The 21,775-nt window shown below is 38.4% G+C and overlaps 6 protein-coding genes across 14 annotated transcripts; 5 read left to right on the plus strand and 1 right to left on the minus strand.

Moving 5' to 3' along the window:
- The first annotated feature begins 54 nt into the window (after positions 1-54).
- Positions 55-1,903, plus strand: LOC106366464. Its single transcript, XM_013806098.3, has 2 exons — positions 55-338; positions 1,165-1,903. The coding sequence occupies exons 1-2, from the start codon at positions 131-133 to the stop codon at positions 1,800-1,802; spliced, it is 846 nt and encodes a 281-aa protein (XP_013661552.2). The 5' UTR covers positions 55-130; the 3' UTR covers positions 1,803-1,903.
- A 201-nt stretch (positions 1,904-2,104) lies between these two features.
- On the plus strand, positions 2,105-8,859 carry LOC106371210 (probable E3 ubiquitin ligase SUD1). The gene is made up of 8 exons (XM_013811249.3): positions 2,105-3,241; positions 3,454-3,897; positions 3,963-4,150; positions 4,226-4,507; positions 4,567-4,718; positions 4,799-4,950; positions 5,026-5,172; positions 8,446-8,859. The coding sequence occupies exons 1-8, from the start codon at positions 2,483-2,485 to the stop codon at positions 8,818-8,820; spliced, it is 2,499 nt and encodes an 832-aa protein (XP_013666703.2). The 5' UTR covers positions 2,105-2,482; the 3' UTR covers positions 8,821-8,859.
- Positions 5,413-7,992, plus strand: LOC106362628 (zinc finger BED domain-containing protein RICESLEEPER 4). 4 transcript variants are annotated; one of them, XM_048780062.1, is made up of 6 exons: positions 5,413-5,667; positions 6,151-6,938; positions 6,978-7,000; positions 7,084-7,414; positions 7,497-7,574; positions 7,775-7,992. In XM_048780062.1, the coding sequence occupies exons 2-5, from the start codon at positions 6,152-6,154 to the stop codon at positions 7,571-7,573; spliced, it is 1,218 nt and encodes a 405-aa protein (XP_048636019.1). In that variant the 5' UTR covers positions 5,413-5,667; position 6,151; the 3' UTR covers position 7,574; positions 7,775-7,992. The 4 variants fall into 4 exon arrangements, with proteins under 4 accessions (XP_048636019.1, XP_048636015.1, XP_048636014.1 ...); XM_048780058.1 differs by having other exon boundaries at positions 6,151-7,000; positions 7,497-7,586; positions 7,773-7,992; XM_048780057.1 differs by having other exon boundaries at positions 6,151-7,000.
- A 454-nt stretch (positions 8,860-9,313) lies between the features above and the next one.
- On the plus strand, positions 9,314-12,999 carry LOC111199923 (probable E3 ubiquitin ligase SUD1). Its single transcript, XM_048780054.1, has 9 exons — positions 9,314-9,573; positions 9,731-10,303; positions 10,394-10,927; positions 11,001-11,188; positions 11,297-11,623; positions 11,691-11,845; positions 11,952-12,103; positions 12,184-12,330; positions 12,416-12,999. The coding sequence occupies exons 1-9, from the start codon at positions 9,337-9,339 to the stop codon at positions 12,791-12,793; spliced, it is 2,691 nt and encodes an 896-aa protein (XP_048636011.1). The 5' UTR covers positions 9,314-9,336; the 3' UTR covers positions 12,794-12,999.
- Positions 12,981-16,085, minus strand: LOC106411516 (serine/threonine-protein kinase AFC3). 6 transcript variants are annotated; one of them, XM_013852296.3, is made up of 13 exons: positions 15,967-16,085; positions 15,768-15,900; positions 15,493-15,610; positions 15,304-15,330; positions 15,055-15,208; positions 14,923-14,971; positions 14,552-14,666; positions 14,350-14,420; positions 14,025-14,172; positions 13,841-13,905; positions 13,647-13,744; positions 13,449-13,554; positions 12,981-13,355 (listed from the first exon to the last, which is right to left on the minus strand). In XM_013852296.3, exons 2-13 carry the CDS (start codon positions 15,852-15,854, stop codon positions 13,218-13,220), a joined length of 1,176 nt encoding a protein of 391 aa, XP_013707750.1. In that variant the 5' UTR covers positions 15,855-15,900; positions 15,967-16,085; the 3' UTR covers positions 12,981-13,217. The 6 variants fall into 6 exon arrangements, with proteins under 6 accessions (XP_013707750.1, XP_013707748.1, XP_048636026.1 ...); XM_013852294.3 differs by having other exon boundaries at positions 14,329-14,420; positions 15,967-16,084; XM_048780069.1 differs by having other exon boundaries at positions 15,768-15,894; positions 15,967-16,063.
- A 394-nt stretch (positions 16,086-16,479) lies between these two features.
- On the plus strand, positions 16,480-21,314 carry LOC106371218 (potassium channel KAT3-like). The gene is made up of 13 exons (XM_013811261.3): positions 16,480-17,797; positions 17,905-18,120; positions 18,397-18,558; positions 18,657-18,714; positions 18,845-19,162; positions 19,425-19,664; positions 19,745-19,843; positions 19,927-19,959; positions 20,063-20,248; positions 20,343-20,420; positions 20,610-20,688; positions 20,792-20,923; positions 21,110-21,314. The coding sequence occupies exons 1-13, from the start codon at positions 17,547-17,549 to the stop codon at positions 21,211-21,213; spliced, it is 1,956 nt and encodes a 651-aa protein (XP_013666715.2). The 5' UTR covers positions 16,480-17,546; the 3' UTR covers positions 21,214-21,314.
- The last annotated feature ends 461 nt before the right edge of the window (positions 21,315-21,775 follow it).

Raw genomic sequence — 21,775 nt, forward strand, 5'->3', positions numbered from 1 at the left:
GAAACGCGACCAACTCGTTTATCGACGTTTAGCGTTTAAGTTCGCGTTTTAGAAGGATCAATCTGACATTCCGACCGAACTGGTTTCCTGTCCTCGCTCCGACCGAAGACAAGAAAAATTCAACTGGTCAATGGCGTCGAACAGCAGAGAAGCAAGGAGGAGGAAGATTTTAGAAAGAGGATCCGATCGCTTGGCCTTTATCACTGGTCAGATCAACAACGTTCCTCCTCCGCCTTCTTCCGATCCCACTTCACTTTCCCAATCTCATCTCCCCACTGACGAATCCTCGTCGGACACAGTTACGCCTCGTGAGCAGATACGCACTGATCGAGAAACAGGTCCCTCTTTCGTTCTCTCCTTGTATGTTAAGTTCGATTTCCGTTATTGTTCGTGTGTGTGTGTTTGCAATTGCATCTTGCTTTTTGGAATATTGGGTGATGATGTGCTGCTAAAGCCATGCCATTATCTTGAGGGTCGTGTTGAAAGATTGTGTTAAAATGTAAATGTATGGTGTTAGAAGCATAGGGAGTAATCAAGTTGGCTTCTTTGGTCACATGTTATGTGTCTGGCTATAGTTACAGTGTGGTGTTCACTTCATGTATACTAGTATGATGTGGTTTGTAATATGGTTTACGGTCGATAACTACATATAGTTATCTTAAATGTATATCTTGTGAAACAGCTAAAAATCCAGGTTTTCAGGGAGAACGTACTTGACTTAAGCTGACATTAGATCTTAATGAGGTTTTAGAAGAGTTCTTTTCTGGAACAGTAGACGTGATTAATGAACTTATCATAGGCCTAGTGTAATAGCACATGAGATAAAAAAAAAGATTTAGAGATACTTTTGTTGAACTTTGTAAGAGCGGTGGATGAAACACACTGGTTATGAAATGATCTTTTTGTGTGTGTTTTATGCACTACCGTACTCTTAAGAGGTTACCAATATACTTGCTTTATCCACGTATTTACAAATGTGTGTTATGCTTGCTTAACTTGTTATATTCTGAACAATAATCGTGATCAATGTAATTGGTTTCATAGAGAAGCATGTGTTAGCATCATTCATATGTTGTTGATTACAGTCCCTTATAAGCATCTTTTTTTAACAAAACGTAGGGAGTAGTGTATTGGTTTTTGATGATTCTAGTTGTAACATTGCAGTTTTCACAAGTCGTCAGGAAAACATATCCGATGCTTCCATATTTGATACTGTGGATCATACCATCCATCAAAGCAGAGCAGAATCGCTTCAGCCTCGGAAGTATACCGAGACAATGGGAGAAGCCTCAGCTTCAAATCCTAGAGACACAACTCTACAACCGTCCCCTGCAACATCAAGCACTCAAACCCCATCAGTGGTAGATTTGGCTTCTTCTCAAGCATTTACTCCTCTAGTCAATTTCGTGAACACCATCACTCCAAGACACATTGGAGCCGCCATCGACGCCTCAGAATACGCAAGGATGTTCTCATCTCTCGTGATCGCCCTCCTTGTCATACTCTCTCACCTCGGGTTCTCTTCCTTAGGCAGCAGCATAGTAAGCTTCAGACCCGTTCTCTTACTTCTCTTGACCGACGCCACAATCGTGCTTGGACGTGTTCTGCTGACCCATCATGGAGCTCCTTCCTCAGCCTCGAGACGAGAGAACTCGGGACAAGGCATAGCGGACCAAGTGGGCAACGCACTGGAGACAGTCATGATGATAAAGAAGATAATGGATGCAATCTCTATGGATTTTAGTTTATACGCTGTGATTCTCATATGTGGCCTTTTGTTCACTCAAAGCATCTTTGCTTAAGTTAACGTTCTCTGTTCTCCCCTCAAGTTAGGTTTGTGATCTGTATACACTTATTACACATTGCTAGTAAGCCACATTCTCAAACATCTCTTATTCATATTCATCTCAGAATTGGCTTGATAATAAATAGAGTCTATTAATGTTTTTGACACTCTGAGTAGAAGAAAACAAAACCATCACTCTCTGCTCCCCCTTTCACCTTTTTACTTTCTTTGGGAGAAAACTTGTGCGACACGTCTCTTGCTTCTGCCGAGAAATTAAAACTCCACATGTATTAGGTAATTGTTTCAACAACCCACTTGATCAACCAAAACATGTTCCAGTCTTTAAATATTCTCGCTACTACATTTTCTATAGAAACTAACTTTTATTTTTAGTTTTTAATGATTTAGTCTCTTTAATCTTTCAAAGGAAAGAAAAAAAAAAGTTAATGAGATATAAAGATGGTTTCAGAGGAAGCAACGAAGAAACTCACTCTCTGTAACTCTGTACACTGTAGCTGTCAAGAACATAAAAGCAAGAAACAGAACCATACGTCAAACGACCAATCATAAGCGTTATATCGATTCTATCATTAAACGTTTTATTTATTTATATAAGAACATGTCTTTTTAGCAACCCTATTTTCACTTGCAGAAGAGAAACACAGAGAGAGAAAGAGAGATACAAGAAGAGCTTTAATGGAGACAGAAAACAAAGAAGCTGTTCCGACAGAAGCAAAAGACATGAAAAACGAGGATATAGACATTTGCCGAATCTGCCAGTCACCGGAGGAACCAAACAATCCGTTGAGGCATCCCTGTGCATGTCGTGGCTCTCTCAAGTATGTCCACACTGACTGCATATTTCTCTGGATCAATCGTCGTAGACGCAAGCACTGCGAGATTTGTAAACGCAGCTACTCAATCGTTCCGGTCTATTCCGACAACGCTCCAGAGAGACTTCCATGTCAAGAACTCTTAATGAGCCTTCTACTGAGAGCATTTCGTTTCATGACTCTGATCCTTCCTTGGCTCTTGGCGATTACTTTCCACTCATACTGCATGTTCTTTCTTGAGAGCAAGAGAGTTTTTGAACTGTCATGTTTCTTTCTTGGTCTTCTTTACACCGTCGAGATAGTGACTGAAATCACTTTCATCGCTGTTCTGAGGGTAGTCTATGAAGAGCTTGTAAGAACAGAACACGAGTTGTTACGCCGTGTGCATCTCATAGCGAATGGTCTAAGACATAAGGGTGTTACTAGAGTTCTGCTTGTGTTATGGAAGTGTGTGAGAGTTCTTTGTGATTGGTGGCATGATCAGCTCTTGCACTTAACCTTCTTCCACGACATGTTTATGAGAGGACCTCTTGCACTTGCGTTTGTTCCTCGAAACACACAGCTTGATGAGCTTGGATCCATAAGAAGGTTTCTTTTCTTCTTGGATGACAATACTTTTGCTGTAAGTACTCTTAACCTTAATGTCTTGGCCACAATTTAAAAAAAAAAGACATTTATTAAAATGTAATATGTAATTTTTTTTAGAAATCATTTTGTTTTTATAAAATATATAGTTATTATGATAAATAAAAAATTTGTATACAATTTTCTAATATACACTACTGAGATTAAAATATTTTTAATTTTGTATGGGGTCTTATTTGCTCTCTGTAGGTTCTTGCCATCAACATCTGTTGGTCTTTCCTAGACTATATGTTACCTTATTTGATTGGCCAAGCTGTCTTTGTGCTCCTACGCTGTTTCCCTCCACACGGTTGGGTTTTGGAAAACATATCTGAGATTACAGTTGGACACATAGTTCTACTCTCAGTTTGGTTGGCTTACCTTAAAAGCGTCTTCACTCTGATTCGGAATCCAACCAGAGCAAGATGGTTTTCACTCTCAGTTAAAGATGCATTGATCTTGTGTATTAAAATCATCCTTCTGCCGTTGATGCTTGGTTGCTGGATAGATTTCTGCACGTTCCCTCTAACCGGAGGGACAGTTTCACAAAGGCTTGAGGTTGTTTCAGACAATCCGCTCATAGCTGCTAAAGATTGGTGTATAGGAATAGGGTACTTGCTTGTTGCTTTGTCTTGCATGAAGCTTATCCAAGAGGTAACGTTTTGATCTTTGTTTCGTAATTTACTCAGCTTCTTATTATTATTCTTCCTTTTTGGCAGATTGTTCAGAAACGTGCGTTTTGGTACCTCTTAGATGTCACAGGACCAAACTACAAAATCACTAAACTGCATCTTCGTTCCTTACTCTTTGCCTTTGCTTTCCATGGAGCAGTGGTAGTGATTGTGTTTCACTTTCCGATAAAGACAATCACTCTCATCAACCGGTCTTTTTTCCCTCTCAAGTTTGGGTAAGGTCTTACTCTTACCACACACTGTTTCTAATTTATTGATTTTTGAATAAAAATGTGTTATAAATGGTGCAGGGTCTACAAGGATGAGTTCATGCTTGGCTTACTCGCTGCTTATATATGCTGCCCCAGGTGGCTAGCCAACTCTATAAAACAATCTATCAAACCAATAGTTCACAAGTGGATCACTGTTGTCAGTTCTTGCCTCAAGTTAAGTGGTTTCTTGGTTAGAAGAGACGGTATGAATCATAATGTGAGACTAGCTTTTGGCATAGCTGAAGGATGTATGGTGAGATTTTATGGATCTCAGAGCGATACAGCATGTGAAGAGGATACACACGAGCAAAGAGATGAAAGGTAATACAATTACTTGGATTCAGAATCTAGAACTCTCTAATAACTTGAACAAGTTTCAGGTTTATGCTGAGGATTGGACTGTTGCTAGTTCTAGCTGCTTTGAGTATGTTTCTTGTTAGTACAACCTTTATGGCTTTACCGGTTCTGGTTGGGAGAGCCTTCTTCCACTCTATCTCTTTCTACATGCTAAGTTTCGGACTCGAACACGATGGTTTGTACTTACTTTATCTTGCTTCAAATCTCCATACACCTTTCTTCTTTGTTTTGAACTTCTAAATGTTAAAACTGCAGATATTTGTGCTTTCTGGACTGGATTGTGTATCATGCGAAAAATCTATAAGATCACATGCTTCGTCTGTGACCATATCGTGACGAGAAGAGTCGATTTGCTTCTCAAACATGTCATGAAATGGATCCAGAATGTCTTGTTGTTCTCCATATGGGTAACAAACACTCAGAATCTTACTTCTTCTGTGGAGACATATCTATAAATTAACATGCAAAACCTGGATGAACAGATCTTTGTGGTACCTGGCTTGCTCGGTCTCCTTATCAACCTTATGATCATCATCCCATCACAAGTTCCGCTAGACGAATCACCTGTGTATAACTTTCTCCACCACTGGTTGATCGGTGTGTACGTCCTTCACATCTGTATCGCCTTGGTAAGTAAGAAACTTCATCATTATTAGGGATGTTAATAATGGGTTTTTACCCATAGGGTACCCGAAGCCCGGTTGATATTTGAAACCCAAAACCCGTACTTTTAGATTTTAAAACTCGCGGGTTTTTATTGGGCGGGTCTTGTTTTGTTTATTACCCTATCAGGTTTACACTGTCGGGCTTCGGGTATCCGATGGGTTTTAAAAAAAAAAAAATTAACAGAAGCGACGTCGTTTCTTCTCTCAACTCTCTCTCACCATCTCATCATCGTCGTTTCTTCTCTGGACTCACCATCTCAACCAGAGACGAGATCCCATTATCCCAATCGCCGCAGCATCTCATCTCTCGCCGCCTTAACGCCTCACCATCTAATCTCATCTCTCGCTGCCTTAACGCCTCACCATCTCATCTCATCTCATCATCGTCGTCACTCGTCAACCAGAGACGAGATCCCAATCATCTCATCTCATCACGGTCAAAGTCAGATCAGCAAGCAGGTACATTTTAAGAATTGAGTTTTGATATCTAGGTTTGTGGGTTTGTGGGTTTGTGAGTTTGTGAGTTTGTGGGTTTGTGGGTTTGTGGGTTTGTGGGTTTGTGAGTTTGTGGGTTTGTGGGTTTGTGGGTTTGTGAGTTTGTCGAAATCAATCGCTAAGGTATGTGGGGTTTGTAGTCCTCTATATCCGTCTTTTTTCACAATCGTTTTAAGTACATCGCTTATCGAGCTACTAGTGAAGCGGTCGCATCCACACACACCCTGCACATTACCATAGATGATTGAGATCATTCCATACATTTTATTTTAGAGAGAAGAACCATGGACATTAGCTGATTGTGATGTTGCTGTTTTCAACGATGTGCTAAGTCAAATAAAAGTTCTCTAAGAGACACCTAAGCTTGAGCCATTTCTAGTTTTCTCCAATCTCCCTCACCAGATTAAATAATAGCTTAAATTTTGTGATTGTTTAATGTTTTTTCAGGATGGATTCACAAACACTTGACACACTAGCAGCTCTTGAGGCTGCGAATGAGCAGATGGAGGTTGATAATGATGATGAAGCAGAAACTCAAGGACAAGCACAAAGTGAAACTCAACCTGTTCAAGCAACTGAAACTGTGAGTCATTCTAAACGCACAAAGTCTCTTGTTTGGAACCATTTCGTAGTAGTAGGAGTAGAGGCAGATGGAAAAAGAAGAAGTCGTTGCATTCATTGTAGTAAGAAGTTAGTATCAGAATCTGCCTCAGGAACATCTTCTTTGAAACGACATTTAGAAATCTGTCCCAAAAAGCCTCCGTCAAGTGGTGATCGTGAGTATGATCCGAAAGTAGATCGTGATATGATCAGTGAGATCATTATTTTCCATGATCAGCCTTTCAAATACGTCGAGTATGAGAAGGTTCGAGCTAGGGACAAGTACCTGAATCCCAAATGCCAGCATATATCTAGGCAAACTGCTAATGCATATTTTCTACAAGTGTGGAAAATTGAACGCTTACTGATGAAGTATGCCAGTTGTGATGATCCAGTAATGAAAGAGATGGCTAAGAAAATGAGAGTTAAGTTCTCTAAGTATTGGGATGAATACAGTCTTGTTCTAGCTATGGGGGCTGTTTTAGATCCGAGATTGAAGCTGCAAATACTTAGAACAGCTTATGACAAAGTGGATCCTAGAAATGCTGAGAAAAAGGTTGAAATTGTTAAGAAGAATTTGAAAAAGCTTTATGAAGAGTATGGAGCTAAGTTTCAGAGTTCTTCTTCAACCTCTTCAGCAACACCGACTCCATATGAGCTTCTTACTGAGTCACCATTAGAAGATGATCTCAATTATGTAAGTCTTTTGTAGTTTATAAATTCATATATCATAATCTTGTTATCTATCTAATGTGATGCTTGTTTAATACAATAACCTAGGATCTGTTTGAACTTGAGAGGAGCATCCAGCCTGGTCTAGACAATAAGAAGACAAATCTGGAGATGTATTTAGAAGATCCTAGGCTAGATACGAGGTCTTTTACCGACATAGAGGTTTTAGGTTATTGGAAAGATCAAGGACAGCGCTATGGCGATTTAGCTTCTCTTGCATGTGATTTGCTCAGCATTCCAATCACAACTGTGGCATCAGAATCAGCATTTAGCGTTGGAGGACGGGTGATTAGTCCTTACAGAAACCGTCTTCTTCCAAAAAATGTTCAAGCATTGCTTTGCACTCGAAACTGGTTAAGAGGTTTTGCTGAATTTGAAGGTAGATTATTAGTTTTGATATTTGGTTTCTGATTTCATATATGAACTTTTATGTAACTACAAATTTTATTTTATAATTTCAGGTGATGTTGAAGATTATTTTGATGAAGACAATTTAGACAAGGATCCAACAACCACAACAAGTAGTTCTGCAATATGAGGTCAAAACTCTTTTTTTTTTTTGTCAAACAGGTCAAAACTCTTAGGTAATATTATTTTAGTATATTAACCATAGTTTAGATACTCTGAAACTTGACCATAGTTTAGATACTCTGAAACTTGACTGAACAGCTCTCAAAACTCTTAGGTGATATTATTTTAGCTAACTTTGGTCTGATACTCAACTTGTGTACGTGTACAGGTAGGTAGCAACTAGCATCCATAAGAAGTCATCCATCAGGTTCTTCAAACAGTGGAGATCTATTTCAGAAGGCTACCTTGATCTTATGTGATGATCTATATGAAATGTCTTGGGTGATTATGAGTCTGTTTCTTTGAGTTGATACTATGTTAAAATGATACTATGTTTCTGAATCTGTTTCTTTAAGTTGATAATATATCTTAATACTCTGTTTTTTATACTCTCGTGAAAAGATAATGTTTTTGAAAGTGATTTGCACTTTTATACTTGTGTAGATACAATCCCAAACAGATACAATAGGAGAAATTAATCAAATTGTATTCAAAACATGATTAAAAATTAAATATTCAATACATTTAAATTTAGTTTAAAACTATAAAGCTTTAACTAAAAACCCACAAAACTTTAAATAAAATAGAGAGAGGGTTTTTCACGGGTTGCCCACGGGTAACCCTAAAAGTTTCGGGTTTTTCGCGGGTTACCCTAATGATACCGGGCTTTTTTCAGGTTTTTTAGTTTAGGGTATTTATTGGGCGGGTTTAATTCGGGTTCGGGCCGGGTCGGGTAATTTTGCCCATTACAACATCCCTAATCATTATCATTATCATCATCATCATCTCCTTTTCTTGAGTAACAAGTAACCACTTTTATATATTTTTTCTTACTCGCAGACTATGTTCACACCAGTCACCTGCTTCGCGACCGTTGCATGGCGAGAAAAGCTTCAAAGAATAAGAAGCGTCGGTATCAACCATCTTCCTTTCACATGGCTGATTCGAGATGTTATTGGCTCGGCCATAAACACACTTCTAACCACTCTCTGCGTACCTTACGTGATGATGAACTCTCTATTCCCTGTACTTGGATTCTCACGTGAAGCCAACTTAGCCGTCCAACGGTTCGTGTGGCCGGCGTTGCTAGCATTTATGGTCATATGGTTTAGTGCCAAGCTCGTTCGTAACCTCATCATTTACATTCACCAAGTCGAATTCGATAACCGGTTCAAAGTGGGAGAGAGGTTGGTCGATTTCATCGAAGATCTCTGAGTAACAAAAGACCAAAACCAATGGTGTTATATCAACATAGAATATACTAGTAGTTTTCAACATTATTACGTACATAATTAAATGCAGTTTCAGAATGTTATTATGGAGTCAATGATTCGGATAAATCTTAAGACGGTGATTAATATTTAGTCAAATTTAGTAGGTCCCAGTCCACGAACGTCAAAATCAAACCTCGTGGGGGACACTAGAAAATTCTGTTGTTTTAATTACTGCGACTTTGTTGCTCAAAAAAAAAATTACTGTGACTAAAGGTTGAATTTTACTTGTCCAAAAAAAAAGGGGGTTAAATTTTACAGTTTTACGGAGGTAAAGCAAAGTAGAAAGTGACTTTCTACCACAAACAAACAATGAACGGTACGAATCGTCAAAACGGCCTCTGGCTCGCTTTTTAATTTATTTTAAATTAAAATATATTTGCTTCTTTAGCTTTAGCATGAACAAGTGACGAGAGAGACAGAGAAGCTAGTGACGAGAGAGAGAGAGAGGCGCGAGAATATGGACGTTTTTACGGCGGAGAACGAAGACGGTGGCTACGATCGAGCTCTCCCGGCAGAAGAAAGTGACAAAGACGACGACGACGACGACGGAGGAGATTTGTGCCGGATTTGCCGATCACCGGAAGGACCAAACGATCCGTTGAGGTATCCCTGCGCGTGTAGAGGATCCATCAAGTACGTTCACCAGGAGTGTCTCCGTCTCTGGCTCAACCGCCGCGGATTCAAGCAGTGCGAGGTTTCTTCCTCTTTCTCTCTCTCATTCTGTTTTTGATTCCTTCTGAAGAAATAGGATTTTAGCTTCTTTTTTTTATTTTTAATCTCATCGTGACTGTGTTTCTAGAAGATTCGTAACCACAATACATGTTTGCTTTACAAAATCTTCGTCAACTCAGGTATGTAGGCGTAGCTACTCGTTCGTACCTGTTTACTCTGAGAACGCACCGGAGAGGCTCCCATGGCATGAGTTTGTCAGAGGACTGTCGCTGAGGGCACTACGCGTCGCTGCTTACGTCTTCGTGTTTCTCTTCAACGCCTTTTGCTTTTCTTTGCATCCATGGGGACGAAGTACTGCGATTGAGAACCAGAGAGTTTTCAGAGTTTCTGAGAAATTCGCTTTGCTCTTGGCTGGCTTCTTGTACAACGGTTGGATTGCCTATATTATGACCATGATGGCGGTTCTAAAGCTTGCGGCTGAAGATATCTCATGGTTGGTTCACCGTGAGATCCATGGAGAGAACGAACAAGGACGTGTTGGAGGAGGAGGAGGAGGAGGAGTTGCGTGTGCGTTTTGGAAATCTGTGGGGATTCTTTGTGATTGGTGGCATGATTGTCTCACACGCCGTGGATTCTTCCACGCCGTTTTGGTTGAACCTCGTGAAGCAGTGATTCGTCTTCGAAACCCACAGCTTCGTGAATTTGGAGCAGTGAGGAGGTTTCTTTTCCTTCTTGATGACAATGCATTTGCTGTAAGTCCCTGATTCTACACATTTCTTCTTAGTTATCCATATTTGGAAAATGTTTTATTATATTAACAAGTTTTGTTTTAATATCTGCAGGTTCTTGCCATCAGCTTTTATGTCTCATTCTTCTTCGTTCTTCTTCCATTTATGATGGGGAGACTTGTCATCCTTCTTTTCCAACGTATGGGGGTAGCTACGCAGCTTCTTTCAGGAGACGACTCACTTCCACAAGAACTAGTCGTTATTGGGTATTGGACTATGCTGTCACTTTCCTTGGCTTATCTTGGAAGTTTTTCAACTTTGAGTCGAGCCATAGCAAAGAACTTATCACTGGGATTTCTCGTGGTAGCAGTGGCACTCCTATACCTCTTATGGATTCTTTCAGCCAAAGTGTGGAAAAATCTGTATGTGGTTAAACTTAAAGAGGGTTTCGTCTTGAGTTTGAAGTTTGGAGTGTTGCCTTTGGTGCTTGGCTGCTGGTTAGATTTTTGCACACTCCCTATACTTGGAATTACAGTTTCCCGGAGGCTTGAGTTCGTTTCAGACTATCCCTTCGTGATGATAGTACATTGGGTGTACGGAGAACTTTACTTGCTATTAGTTTCCAATTCAATGGAGCTTATCCAGAAGGTAACCCAATTTAGTTTAGTTTAGTTTTACTTTCATGGATGAGATTGTTAAAATGTATTTTTTCTTTTGATAGATTTTGCAGAAACGACCCTTTTGGTTTCTACTAGATGTTACTGATCCCAACTACAAGATCACTAAACTGTACCTTGGCCAACTTCTCTTTGCGTTGGCTTTCCATGCATCATTGATGGTGATTTTGGTTCACTTGCCAATAATGACTATCTCTTTCATCAGCCCCTCTTTTTTCCCGCTCCATTTATGGTAAGATCCTTTTTGCCTCTACTTACCTTGTATCATGGCTAGTTTCATGCTACTGTACTTCGATATTTTTCTGTAATCTAATAAAAAACGCATGAATATATGATGCAGGTTCTATGAAGAAAGGATTATGTTTCTCTCAATGGCTGCTTATTTATGGTTAGGGAGAATAAGAGTAATCGATTGGTTAGTCGATCTTATTCAACCAGCTATAGAACCCATAGTTCACAAGTGGATTATCATTGTCAGTTCCTGGCTTCAGTTGAGGGACTTCTTTCTCGGAAACCATGCAAACCAGAATGTGAGACCATTGTTGCAACAAGGGCTGGAGATTGCTGATGAATGGTCTCAAGTGCTTTCCATAGCTGAAGGATCTCTAGTCAGCTTCTATGGTTCTCAGCATGATACCACTTCTGAAGACGATACTGACGACGATAGGTAACAGATAGATAGCTTTTCAATAAAGAGTTAAACTTGTTCATGTTCTAATAACCTGAAGTTGCAGGTTTATAAAACTGAGGATTGGATTGATGTTGGTTCTAGCTACTGTGAGCCTGTTTCTCATTAGTACAATTTCCATGGCGTTGCCTATTCTGGTGGGAAGGACTTTTTTCCACTCTATCTCTTTCATCCTGGATAAGTTCGGACTCAAACACGACGGTTTGTAACTTCCATCATCTTGCTTCATTACTTTTCTTCATACGGCTTCATTGCAAATGCCAGTTTTCATGTTATGCTCTAATTAATGATAAGTGTCTCATTTTAGATCTTTATGGGTTCTGGATTGGATGCTATATCCTGCGAGTAACCTATATCGGGGCATGCTTCATAATTAACCATATCATGATTAGAAGAACCGATTTGCTTCTCAACCTTGTTCTGCTGTGGATACGGAATGCCTTACTGTTCTCAGTCTGGGTAAGAAAACTCAAAACTCTTCCTCTCAGCATTATTGAAAAACGCTTTTGTGTAACTAACTTGCAAAATTTGATAAACAGGTCTCCTTCATACCAATGTTACTTGGTCTTCTTATCGATCTTATGATCATCATCCCAACACAAGTGCCCCTAAGCGAAACCCCGGTTTATTCATTTCTCCGAGATTGGTTGATCGGACTAGTTGTCCTCCACATCTGGACCTATCTAGTAAGGAATCCATCTTTAAGGTTTTTTGGTTTTCACGCTTTCTTGCTTAACAAGTAATATCTCGATTCTCTTTCTTTTATTACAGACAATGTTCACGCGTGTCAACTGTTTCGCAACTGTGGCGTGTCGGGAGAAGCTCAAGAGAATCAGGAGTGTAGGAATCAACAGGCTTCCATGGAAGTGGCTGCTTGGAAAAGTCATTTGTCCGATCATAAAGACTCTTCTAATCACTCTTGTGTTCCCTTTCGTGGTGGCCAACTCTCTATTGCCATTGCTTCAGTTTTCTGGTGCAGTCGACCTAGCCGTGCAGAGGCTCATATGGCCGGTGTTATTAGCCATCATCATCATAGGGTTCATAGCCAAGCTCACCCTCGATCTGTTCCATTACATTCATCGTCTGGAATACAATGATCGGTATATGGTGGGAGACAGAGTGGCTGACTTCATTGAAGATCATTCATGAGTAAAGAATCAACTCAAGACTATGACACTGGACGTTTGTTGCATAGACAACTAATTTTTCAGTTTTTTCTACGCATCTCTTAGAAAATTTTGACGATATTTTCGTTTTGGTAGTCCGTTTTGTTTTTTTCACGTTAAAGATTAAACTATTTCTGGCAATTTACGTACAAAATCGAGAAGTTTCAAAATGTGGTCAAAGTTTTTTTCTTTGTAGCTCTCAACAACACACAATGTAATTACAACAGAGATTATTCTGTAGCCAAACTTGAAACCTGAATACTCTTGTATGTGGTGCTAATGAGACAAGGAGCTTTAGAATCTAGAAAGAAAAAACTTGATACCAAGTAAAAATTCTACAGTTTATGATGCACATTGCTATTTAGACAAACACTTTTGCCTCCTCTGTTTTTGCTTCTTCTAAAATCTCAACCTGCGCTCTTAAAGAAAGGATGGTCAAGAGCCTCGTTTGCTGTGAGACGCTCGGATGGATTATACTGCAGTAAACCATACAACAGATCTGCAAATCCAGATCTTGTGCTGTCTACATGCCTCGCTACCATCTCCTGCAAGTTTCGTGAGCATTTTCAACTTCAGATTATGACATCTCAAACAAAAGATACATCAATAGACACTAAAACATAGCAATGGTGCACAACCTTCAGACGATCAAGTCTTTTTACAGCTCTAATACTCTCTCTAGAGTTGGCCCCTTCCGGCCAATTCAGCCTACCTCCTCTCCTAAAATATTTCTCAGCACCCCGGCTGCAAAAAACATAATGACCAAACAAGCAATGAGCATTTATATCTCTTTGAAGTTTCCTGTACCCAAAGGTTTGTGGAAGTAGATAAGTAACCTGGCTTTTCGGGTCATATGTTCAGGCAGAGGTCCCAATGCTCTCTCCATCATCGCTAGGTGTTCAAGGTTATCATGCGTTTGAAAGAGAGCCTCGCCCTAATGTACAGTTTTAAAATGTTGACAATAGTAAGCAAAACGACTGAAAACAGGGAGATACGTATTCACTATACAACAAAATGAGAAAGAACTTACCGTGCATAGTTCAAATAGTATACAACCAATGCTCCATAAGTCACATTGATAACTCCATCCTAGACCTGCAATGATATGCCACTAGTTAGTTACCATGAAAAAAATCATGTTCATTCGTAGGTAAGTGTCAGCTATGAAATACTCCGCAAGTATGTATTGTTGCGCAAATAACTAATTTACCAACCTAAAATGACCTCAGGGGACCTGTAATGCCTTGTTTGGACAACAGAGTGGTGAATCCGGTTATCACAAACAGTACTGCCAAAATCAATCACTTTAATGGCGCTTGACTTTGGTAAACACCTGAAATGCGTCTCATTTGAACCACTCCTCTGTTTATCAAAATCAAACACCAAACTGTCAAAAGTGCCACTCTAACAAAAGAAAATTTCTACAAAATACTAGCTTATTTAATTACTACATAAATCAAACTTTTTTTTTTTGGTTTCAAACCAAGCACAACCTTAATCTAAATATATTCTAGATACCTTATTGTCAGGAAGCTTTACATTTTCTGAAGATACCAATAGAATGTTCTCGGGCTTGAGGTCGGTGTGAACTAACTGTAACTCGTGCATATCTGTAGACAAGAAAGAAAATAAAAAGATGTTAAGAACAGAGAGGCATTAGGTTGGACAACAGCTACCGAACTGAGAAAGAAAGGAAATTGAAAATGCTATTAAAAACAGCTGAAAGGAACAATTCACAGACATGCAACAGATTCCAAAAGCTGGTATCCAAAATCACGGACAAGAGCCAGAGGAAATGCGGAGTATTTATTTCTCTTTAGAAAGTCAAACAAACTTGGCCCAAGCTTCTCGAACACCTGGTAACACCATTACAATTCATTCAAAGGAAGGTTTTAGTTCCAAACATCACCAACAAAAACTACATGCATTATATGTACATGGAACTGGATTTATATAAATCAGGAAACAAACAAAAGAAATCTAGCCAGGGAGCCTATGACTAGTCAATAGTCATTCACTTCTAACAATAACAGGTCACTGAACATATAACCAACAATATCTAGAGTTGCATTTCGATGTCGGAAGAAGTTAATAAGGAACTGGAATACTTACAATGCAAATATGATTCCGGTAATCAAACCAGTCCTTCATCTCTACACATCTGCAACGACAAAGCAGAGATGAGTAAACTGAGCATGATGTCACTCTTTGCAATCAGCTAAAAGATAGATAGATCAAAAATACCGTTTGCGGCCTTTGTCAGTCTTAACAAGCTTCTGAAGAACATCAATTTCGATCATAGCTGCATCCCTGTATTTCTTGATGCTTCGGATAATCTTTACAGCCACATATTCTTTAGTTTCACGATCCCAACATTCCAAAACCCGACCAAATGTGCCTACAACACCAGCAACGACACTGAAATGGCGCGATTTTTGATTCACATAAACATTTTTTTTATCTCGAACACACCATGCCACTTGACAAGCTAACCTTCACCCATCTTGCTTAGTATCTTATCTGTCCAAAAAAAACAAAAACACAGATTGGAGTGAGTAAAAGCTAAACAATAAACAATGTTCATAAAAGGCGAACACAGATCATTCTTGATGCAATACTGCCAACAGTGGAAAGTTAGCAACTTTATCAATCAAAAACTCATCAAAACAAAAAGCAACTCACATCTAGGAGTGAGATTCTCTCTCAAACTGAAATTGTAATGGCCGTCGCGATCATCCTCCCTTAGTGGTGGTGATAACAAAACCCTCCCATCGCTTCCATGTCTCTGAGACCTTTTAGCCTATCCACACATAAACAAACAAACAAACAAAACATTATTAGAATTGTGAAAGCTTTAATCTTTCTCTCCACGTTTAAAGAAATGTTAAAACCTAATTTCTAAATGTGAAAGCTTTAATTTGAATTAAAAAATTAGGATGAAGAAGAAGAAGACGAACGTCAGGTTCAGCTGGGGCCTCGTCCCAGGTCATACGAGGCCGTTTTCTAACTCGTTCCTTATCCATCTTCTCGAATTCGTTCACCATCGATCACCGACGCATCAAAAAAACGAATTATGATGCCAATCTGCAACTAAAGAGGGAAAGTTCTACCAGAAGCTCTTTAACGTAGAGAGAGAGAACTCGATAACATGTATACACTGTGAATGGCTGAGCACAAGGCGGTGGCGGCGAATCGAGTAATCGACGAAAGGAGAAGAACGATGATGGAAGCCGAGGACTAGGGTTTCTGATTAACAGTCTTACGGGTACAACCGTACAAGATATTTGGTTTGTGTTAACCAATTTTTAACCGGTCAATCCCTTCGGTTTCGAATTGCGTAGTGAACCCGGACCGAGGCATACCGGGTCTAAAGATTTTTCGGATCTGCAAAATTTGCCCGGTAGTTACGAGACGTTATAATATCGGCCCAGGCCCATTATGGAGAAATATATTGGCGTTCGTTTCAGGGCATATGCCGCATCTATTAGTGCAAACACATCACTGTATATTGATCGTCTTATTCTTCTCACCCGGCGATCGAGCACAACATAAACAACATAAACGCTGTTCGTTTGGTTGCCGTAAGTTTCGGTGTCAGCGGCAACGTCAACATCAGCATCAATAAAGACAGTTGTTGTTTGTTTCGCAAACGTTGACGCTGCCGCTGACGCTGCCGCATATTATATCGCGACCGTAGGTTTTATCGGCGTCAGCCACAGGACGCGGTGTTCGGACGCGGCGTCAGACGCAACTTCCTGCGTCAACGAAACGAACAAGAATTGACGCAGAATGTTGACGCTGCCGCTGCCGTCGGTACCTACAGCAACCAAACGAACAGCCCTATAGCATCTCCAGTCGTCCGTGACACTTTTTTTTAAAGCATCCGTGACACTTTCATTCATATATATCTGAGTCGTCTTACTTTTGTCCTATATAGAAACACGAGAAAAGATCGATTTATAATGCATCTTGGAATATGATCAAACATGACAATCATCATAGACAAACTACATGCACATCCAACACTTCAGAAGATTATTAATATGTAAATGTTTTTTTTCTTACTTATGTTCTTCACGTATATTGTGTCAGTTAAAAACAAAAAAAAAATGTACTAAAACATAGTACTATAGTGTTGTTATCTTAATTTATTAATGTATTTATTATCGTTGGCATTGTTCTCAACATTACGATTCCTGTCAGGTGTCATCGTTGATAAAAAAAAACAAAAATAAATACGTCCAGATTTGACTTTGAGAATATCAATACTTCAGCTCTACTACTTAAATAACATTTTCGTACAAAAAAGAACATTATCCTCTAGTTGTATTTTGTAGATCTCGATTATATCATTACACTTGTTGTCATATTGAATACACACAGAGACGTGAATACAAGTCAAAAGTGTCGATGAGCCCTTCGGGAAAACAAAGGGTATATCTGGAATGGGTACATTTAGTATGGAACCCGAGAAACTAGCACGTATACGTATTGCAGAATAAAATCATGTTATTACTAACTTTATTACGGACACACACATGTTGTAGACTTGTAGTGACAGTATATAATTTGATTAGAAAAACTATTTCCCCCACAAATTATTACGGAAAATGTTAATAAAGTCAACGAAACTCGCTCACCACCTTCTCATAGTTTAAATAAGGAAAAAAACAAACGATAATATAAATGACAAGAGAGGTAATCAAGCGTGACGGAGAGAAAAGAAGGAAACAAGTATGTCCGCGACGACTTCAGAGGCGAGATCGCCGTTACCTTTGCTGTTTAGAGGAGGAAGGTCTTCGACGGCGCCGTTAGGAACGACCGAAGAGAGATCGCCGTTATCGTTACTATTCAGAAGAAGGTCGAGCAAAGATGTGAAGAACATAACGTCGGTTTCAAGCAGTCTCTTGCCTGCGTTTGGGACAGTCGTCGAGAACAATCCTTCTTCCAAGCCTTTCATCGTTCTTCCTTATGATCGTCGTTACAGGTTCTTTACAATATTTTCACTATAGTATGAAGAAGAATACATCATTTCTAACATTAAAACATTATTATAAAACAAAGAAAATTAAATATATATATATTTATTGGTAGGTTGTGGGAATTGTTTTTGGTGATCTTGGTGGGGTACTCGGCGTGGGCATCTATCTTTGAGTTGGCTTTCGAGAAAGCTGCTGATGGAGCTTTTCTGACCATTGATCTCGTCGTTGACTTTTTCTTCGCCGTCGATATCGTCCTCACTTTTTTTGTTGCCTACTTGGATACTTCTACTTACCTCATAGTCGACGACTACAACCTCATCGCCAGACGGTAAATAAATCAATAATAGTAATACCTAAGTTATTTCACAGTATATTAATATATATTTTTGTCATTTAATTAAATCTCATAAAAATTAAATCATATGTTTGATCGTTAGTATGATTTTTCCAAAAAATTGTTTCTAACGACTACCTAGTTATAACTTACATGGAAAAATAAGTAGCTTCATTATACTCACGTCCTGGTAATGATTTATTTGACGTGAGTATATATTAATATAGTTAAGGGTTGAGAATAATATGGAATATGTGAAGCCATTGTCAGGTACTTGAAGAGCTTGGCTTTTGTGATGGACGTAGTATCAACGTTACCGATTCAGTTCATTTATAAAACTGTCACCGGAAATAGCGGACGAGGCCAAGCTTTTGGCTTCCTTAATTTGCTCCGCCTCTGGCGTCTCCGTCGTGTTGCCGAACTCTTTAAAAGGTGTATATATTTTTTAGACACATATGTACATGTTTTGAACATTATAATACACATATTCTTCATAAGTCATATAAATGTATCTCTTTTTATTGTTATAGGCTAGAGAAAGACACACTTTTCAACTACTTCGTGATCAGAGTCATTAAGCTTCTTTGCGTAAGTTCCACGTGACATGTGATCCACATACACTTGTTATAAGTCGATACCGGCATATATGCGATTGGTTACTAGCTAGTCTCGAACTTGGTTGGCTTTTTATCCATCTTTTTTCATAATTTATTTTTAGGTAACGATATTTTGGGTACACATTGGGGGTTGCATTTTATTCTGGATAGCCTACCATTATCCAAGCCCTGTAGATACATGGATAGGATCTCAAGTTGAGGATTTCAAGGACAGAAGCATATGGCTAGGGTACACTTACTCAATGTACTGGTCCATTGTCACACTCACCACCGTGGGTTATGGCGATTTGCATGCGGTTAATACACGTGAGAAGACGTTCAACATGTTCTACATGCTTTTCAACATTGGTCTCACCGCTTATATCATCGGTAACATGACCAATCTTGTTGTCCATGGCGCTCTTCGTACATTCACCATGGTACATTCTTTCATTACAATCATCACCTCTTTCATTACATGGTTTCATTCACTAAAAACCAAATGGCTATAGTTACTTTAAGAACAAAGCCGTATCTGAGATTTAAGAAACCATAAACATTTTGAGATTAATCTTATTAAGTTAAAGTCAACAATTTGGAGATCATGCGACTTATATATAGTAGCTCCAACCAAGACTAATGTTTCATCCGGATGTAACCAAAACCGGCCACGGTTAACAAAGTATTCATGTTGTTGGACAGAGAAGTGCATTCAATCATATATTGCGGTACACAAGCAAGAATAAGTTACCGGATATGATGAGGGATCAGATGCTTGCACATATGCAGCTCAAGTTCAAGACTGCTGAGTTAAAACAAGAAGAGGTTCTCCAAGACTTACCTAAGGCCATAAGATCAAGCATTAACGAGCATTTATTCCGCTCGGTCATAGAGAATGCTTATCTTTTTAAAGGATTACCTGATGGCCTCATCGTTCAGATGGTGATCCATCAACAAGTCCATTTTATTTTTGTTCCTTGTTAAAGAAGGCATTAACTAATTGTTCCTATTTGTTTTTGTAGGTTTCTAACATAAAAGCAGAGTATTTCCCGCCTAAAATGGAGATGATATTACAAAATGAGATTCCAACGGATTTCTACATACTTGTGTCTGGAGGAGTGGTATGTTATCTATGTCATATACATTCTCAAAATATATATAACTTGACTTCAGTTGATAAATATAATAAATTTTGAAATCACAGGAGATAATTAGATCCAAGGGTGCAAGTGAACAGGTAAAACTCTAAACCATTACTTATAGTTAAAAGTAAAACACATTTAATTACACTCAACAATGATATAGAGAATTAATAATTGATTTTATAAATGGTGATGAAGGTATTGGCGAAGTTAGGTCCAGGGGATATGGCAGGAGAGATTGGAGTTGTCTTCAACATTCCTCAGCCTTTCACTGTGAGGACAAGGAGGCTTTCTCAGGTTATTCGAATCGGTCATCATAGGTTCAAAGAAATGGTTCAATCTGATATCGAAGACTCCAAAATGATCATCACAAATTTCATGACCGTAAGTTCATCAAACTCTTTAGTAACCTTAAACAGTTAAACACATCAGCAACTAGTGCTTATATTATAACACTGATAATGTTTCCTTTTTGTAGTATCTCAAGGATTTAAATGATGACTTGAAGAAAGAAATCCCATTTCTTAGAGATTTATTAGCTAATGCAGATACTCAGGTACACTTTTCTCAAGGTTACTCCACAATTATCTTCATGGCTAACCAGAAGGTGTTTGGACTTAAATTAGTCTACATTTTACATAGATATCGGTTTAAGGACCATTGATTTTCTTATAACAAATGCATAGTGCTCACGTAACGATTATCAATTGGTTTTGAGATGAATTCATATATTTTTTTGTGAAAGGATACGGTTCATACAGAGGAAGCACCACAAAGTAGCAATGAGGAGATAGTTATGGTGTCAAGAGATGAAAATGAAAAGAGTAAGAAGACAACTTTGTAGATTTGGAATTACAGTTTTTCACTTTTTCATTTTTAATTATGTATGTTAGATCATCATCATCCTTCATGGACATTTGAATGCAGAAGAAGAACATAAAAGAGAAGGAGCTCCCATAAGAGTGATAATCCATGGACATCCTCCTAATCAAGATAACAACAACAATGGTAGACTTGTCATGTTACCTGATTCTATCCAACTTCTCTTCGACTTAGCTGGTCAGTTTACTATTACTACTTATTTTAAAACATACTTACATGGATATTATAAAAAGCGACCGTCCCTCCGGTTATGCTTTCCATATTATAATCATATACTTTTATCAATGTGTAGATGTATATTAAACACAACACTACAATTGTTGGATTGTGATTATTAAATTTGTATAACTTTGATGGATGCAGAGAAGAAGTTCGGGAGACGAGGAAGCACGATTGTGATGGCAGATGGTGCACATGTTGAACAGCTTGATGCTCTCCGAGAAAACGATAATTTATATATTTTCTAACTAATATAAATAACAAATATATTACAATTCTCACTTCCCACATACATCTCGAAAGTTAATATATTTGTCGTCTTTCATTTATATAAAAAGTAGCAAATTCTGATTGTATATGTCCAGTTGAGTTATCAATCTATTATACGATGAACTTTGTTCTATTTTCTTTGGGTTGACGTCTTGAACTCGTAATTATTTCAGATTTTAGATTCCATCTGTATGCAACAAATGTTTTTTTTGGGTAAAATGTATGCAACAAATGTTCATATGATCATTACTTATCTTAACTATAGTTTTGACTTTCGAAAATCGCTATATACGTAATACGTAATTATTTCTCGTCTTATGTTTCCTTTCCTTTGGTCTATGCATTATCTTTCTTTTATTTTTTTTAATATTATTATCTTTCTTTTGTTTCTCCTTATTTAAATCGAAGTTGGACCTCTTTAATTAATTTGTTTAAAAAAAAAACTATTTCATGATCAATATTCAAAACAATTCTACCTAAAACCTTACCCTAAACGTCAATTAATATTAGAAAAAATACTCTGAAAGGTTAAGATGATAA

This window comes from Brassica napus, chromosome A1, assembly GCF_020379485.1.
Source record: "Brassica napus cultivar Da-Ae chromosome A1, Da-Ae, whole genome shotgun sequence".
Classification (NCBI taxonomy): domain Eukaryota; kingdom Viridiplantae; phylum Streptophyta; class Magnoliopsida; order Brassicales; family Brassicaceae; genus Brassica; species Brassica napus.